The sequence below is a fragment of the Penaeus chinensis genome, chromosome 29, assembly GCF_019202785.1.
Source record: "Penaeus chinensis breed Huanghai No. 1 chromosome 29, ASM1920278v2, whole genome shotgun sequence".
In the NCBI taxonomy this organism is placed as follows: Eukaryota; Metazoa; Arthropoda; class Malacostraca; order Decapoda; family Penaeidae; genus Penaeus; species Penaeus chinensis.
Window position 1 is genome coordinate 6,727,073 of NC_061847.1, and position 5,000 is coordinate 6,732,072.

The window sequence follows — 5,000 nt, forward strand, 5'->3', positions numbered from 1 at the left end:
GATAAATAGAAATTTGATAGATAGAAAGGCAGATGAAGGCAGATAGACAGGTAGATAAATAGAAATACATATATACCTTAGATATACATATACAATCATATCTAGTCGTCCATTTTCTTAGTTATAAAACAGAAGCTTTACGATAAAAAAAATATTTAAGATATCTCCTCTTCCTGCAGACGAGGACGTGTGCTGCTTGTATATAGATATAGACAGATAAAGAGAGAGATAGATAGGTAGACAGACAAATAGATACATAGAAAGAGGACAGATAGAAAGATGGATAGACAAACAGATAGATAGAAATATGAAAGATGGTATAGATAGATAGAAAGATGAACGATAGAATAGATAGATAGAAAGATGAAAGATGGAATAGATAGAAAGATAAATAGATACATAGAATAGATAACAGACACACAAGTAGATAGATACAATGAATTTAATCAATTTTAAGAGACCTCCTCCTCCTGTAGACGAAGACGAGTGCGCAGAGGACAACTTCGGCTGCTCCGACGTGTGCGTGAACACCCACGGCGGCGCGCACTGTGCTTGCCCCGTCGGCTTCGACCTGGCTCCTGACGAGAAGACCTGCGAGGGTAAGGAATCCTTTTCCTTTTCTCTGGATTTGGGATAGGATTGGTTGAGGATTTGTTGAGGATTCGCCTAGGGGTTAGGGGGGGGATTTGCAGAGGATTTGTTTAGGATTTGTGGAGGATTCGCTTAGTTTTTTGGATTTTTTTAGAGGATGTACTTAGGATTTGCAGAGGATTTACATTGGATTTGTTTAGGATTTATGGAGGATTCGCCTAGGGTTTTGGGGGGATTTACAGAGGATTTGTTTAGGATTTATTGAGGATTCGCTTAGTTTTTTTGAGGATGTACTTGGGATTTACAGAGGATTTACATTGGATTTGTTTAGGATTTATTGAGGATTCGCTTAGGTTTTTTATTAGGATGTACTTAGGATTCATTGAGGATGTACATAGGATTTATTAAGGATTTACTGGACGTTTTTTGGGGATGTACTTATGATTTACTGAGGATTTATTGAGGATTTGCTTAGTTTTTTTTTTTTTTTTTTTTTTTTTTTTTGAGAAAGTACTTAAGATTTACTGAGGATGCTTAGAGCAGTGATACTCAATTTTTTTTATCAATATTTCTGCTAAAACTTTTAAAAGTGCATGCTCAGTAGTGTACATCCCTCATATTTATAACTAAATATCAAGGATAATTAGTTCGTATTTATAAAATCTCTCTTTAAACTAATAAATTAACAGTTGCAACAAGAAACAACAAAAACAAAAAAAAACCTTTCCCTCAGACATCGACGAATGCGAGGAGGAGGAGGAGGAGGGGGGGAGGGGGAGGGGGGGCCCGGTTGCTCCCACGGCTGCGCCAACTCCGAGGGATCCTACAGCTGCACCTGCCCCGAGGGCCTCACGCTCTCGCCGGACCTCAGGACCTGCCTCGGTAAGGGCTCACACACACACACACACACACACACACACACACACACACACACACACACACACACACACACACACACACACATACAAACAAACACACACATATATATTTATACATGTATGTGTGTGTGTGTGTGTGTGTGTGTGTGTGCGTGCGTGCGTGTGTGTGTGTGTGTGTGTGTGTGTGTGTGTGTGTGTGTGTGTGTGTGTGTGCAATTGATCACATATCCTCAATTAACAGTAATCACATCTCTGTCTCTGTTAGTAAATATATTAAGTTGACATACATTGCATTTGCCATAAAGCTTTAAAAGTAAACAAACAATTTAGTTGCTGTTTTTTCATACTTCTATTTACCAAATCACAAATACGAGGACTATTCCGTTAAACTTTCCTTTTCAAACAGTCCTGTGCAAGTGTACATGTCTGCTTTCTCTTCTAGATGTGAACGAGTGCGCTTCTGCCAACGGAGGATGTGATCAACTTTGTGAAAATACTGAAGGGTCGTTCTTCTGCGATTGCAAGGAAGGATTCGAACTCTCCGCCGACGAAGTCACTTGCAGCGATACGGATGAGTGCGTCGAGGACAACGGCGGATGTGACCAAGTCAGTCAGGCTTTCTTACTCTCTCTCTGTGTCTGTCTGTCTTTTTGTGTGTCTGTCTGTCTTTCTGTTTAAATGTCTGTATGTCAGTCTCTCTCTCTCTCTCTCTCTCTCTCTCTTTCTTTCTCTCTCTCTCTCTCTCTCTCTCTCTCTCTCTCTCTCTCTCTCTCTCTCTCTCTCTCTCTCTCTCTCTCTCTCTCTCTCCCTCCCTCCCTCCCTCCCTCCCTCCCTCCCTCCCTCTCTCTCTCTCTCTCTACCTCTCCCTCTCCCTCTCCCTCTCCCTCTCCCTCTCCCTCTCCCTTTCTCTCTCTCTCTCTATCTATCTATCTATCTATATATCTCTATCTCGCTATCTCGTTCCTAAAATAGTCATTGGTTGGTAGATATTTTTCTAGTATTTTTTCACTCCGACTATTCTTGTAAAATCCATCAAAACACATGTTGCTTCTGCAAGTACCTCTCCCAACCCGTGACTCTCCCCGGCAGGAGTGCACCAACACAAAGGGCTCCTTTTCGTGCTCCTGTCTGCCTGGGTACGAGCTCGAGGATGACTTCCACTGCATTGACGTGGACGAGTGCCAACTGCAACTGTCCAAGTGCCAGCATGACTGCATCAACGTCCCCGGCTCGTACGAGTGCATTTGCCACGAAGGCTTCGAGATATCGTCGGACAACCACACGTGCCTTGACATCGACGAGTGCGGCTCCGACACCGGCTGCTCCCACTTCTGCACCAACCGGAACGGGTCGTACGTCTGCCACTGCCCGCCCGGCTTCCACCTCGACGCCGACGACCACACCTGCGTCGACGAGGACGAGTGCGCGAACGAGAACGGAGGCTGCACGCACCTCTGTCACAACTTCGAAGGTGGGTACAAGTGCCAATGCCCCTCGGGGATGGAGAAACTGCACGAGGGAACGGCCTACGAGAGGAAGCACGTCTGCGTCGACATGGACGAGTGTGAGGACAACAAGGGCAACTGCAGTCACATCTGCAATAACCTCGAGGGAGGCTACGAGTGCCAGTGCCCCGATGGATTCTCCTTCAGGATGGAAGATGATGGCACCGAGTCAGAGTTCGAGTGTGTGGATCTGGACGAGTGCGAGGTGGATAACGGTGGATGTAGCCACTTCTGCGTGAACACTGAGGGAGGAAGAGAGTGTGTTTGTCCTGAGGGGATGAGGCTGCCTGAAGGAACGGGTAACAGCACACAGGAGTCCCCGTGCGAGGATGTGGACGAGTGTCTCAAGGAGAACGGCGGCTGCAGCCACGTCTGCATCAACCTCGAGGGCACGTACGAATGCGAGTGCCCCGAGGGATGGGTCCTGGACATACCCGATGACTACTACGATTACTACAATGATAAACCCGTCGATTTCGACATCTACAACGAAGTCATCTGGAAAAAGTGCGTCGACATGAACGAGTGTTCCGAAGACAACGGAGGATGCAGCCACACGTGCCACAACAACGACGGAGGCTACAAATGCTCTTGCCCAGAAGGGTACTGGCTGGGCAAGGACAACCGCACCTGCTGGGATGTCAACGAGTGTGCCATCGACGGCGGCGGCTGTTCGGACACGTGCACCAACACCGACGGGTCCTTCGTGTGTTCTTGCCCCGACGGCTTCCAGCTGGTGGACTCTACTCGCTGCGTAGACGTAGACGAATGCCAGCAGGACAACGGCGGCTGCACCCACCGCTGCGTCAACCAGATCGGGAGCTACCACTGCGCATGCTCGGAAGGCCTCATGCTGCAGGACGACAACGTCACCTGCGCCGATCTGAACGAGTGCGGCGACGACAACGGCGGCTGCTCTCACGACTGCCAGAATATGCTCGGCAATTACACCTGCAGCTGCCCGCCCGGTTTCGCCCTCGGGGAGGACCTGCACACCTGTGAGGACGTGAACGAGTGCCTCACGAACAACGGCGGCTGCTCGCACGTGTGCCGCAACAAGAAGGGCTCCCACAGGTGCAAGTGCCCCAAGGGCCTGAACCTCGGCGTCGACAAGCTCACCTGCCTCGACGTGGACGAGTGTGGCACCGAGAACGGCGGATGCTCCCATCAGTGCGCCAACCACAAGGGCCACTACACGTGCCTCTGCCCCACCGGCTTCGAACTGGCGGCGGACAATCACACCTGCGTTGACATAGACGAGTGCCAGCTGGACAACGGCTCGTGCAGCTATAAGTGTGTGAACAAGGAAGGGGGTTACGAGTGTCACTGCCCATTCGGGATGGAACTCAACGGGGACAAGTTCACGTGCAAGGACGAGGACGAGTGTGCCATCGACAACGGAGGATGTAGCTATGAGTGCCACAACACACGAGGCTCCTACAGGTACGCAATAAATCCATTCCCTATACCAATGAAGCGAATAACATTACCAGCGTTGATCCAAGCGTGTATCCACCTAGCCATTCACTCATTCCTTCTATACTTAAACTTTAACATAAAATAAAGAGCATTACACGTCCTTGGGATCCTCAGCATTAACCCAACAGTCTCTCCATCTATCCATCCATCTATTGCTCTAAACATGTCATCGTTTATCACCAGGTGCGAGTGCCCTACCGGATACCGCCTTGCTAGCGACGGTACTTCTTGTGAAGATATAGACGAGTGTTCTATCGCCAATGGAGGATGCTCTCACACCTGCATCAACAGAAAAGGGTCGTTCCTGTGCACGTAGGTCCCTCGGATTGCAGTTGGTCGTTATCATACCTATTACACTTGTCATGTAACATTACGGTTATTACATTTATTTTATTTGTGATATTAATAATAATTAATGAATTGTATGTAATTTTTTGTTGCTTTTATTTTACAGTTTCATAGTTTCAGAATTCTTAAGAATAATTGTTGATATACCAGACAATACAAACATACAATCTAGAAATATTGTAATCTGAGTATATTCTAT

General features: G+C 47.5%; 1 protein-coding gene across 1 annotated transcript in view; it reads left to right on the forward strand.

The window, feature by feature from the left end:
* Positions 1-5,000, forward strand: part of LOC125040308 (fibrillin-1-like) — a 24,790-nt gene that overhangs the window by 11,351 nt on the left and 8,439 nt on the right. The window contains exons 11-15 of the mRNA XM_047634862.1: positions 477-599; positions 1,325-1,473; positions 1,887-2,075; positions 2,559-4,417; positions 4,637-4,765. Of these exons, the coding sequence (XP_047490818.1) occupies positions 477-599; positions 1,325-1,473; positions 1,887-2,075; positions 2,559-4,417; positions 4,637-4,765 (2,449 nt within the window). The remainder of the gene's footprint in view (positions 1-476; positions 600-1,324; positions 1,474-1,886; positions 2,076-2,558; positions 4,418-4,636; positions 4,766-5,000) is intronic.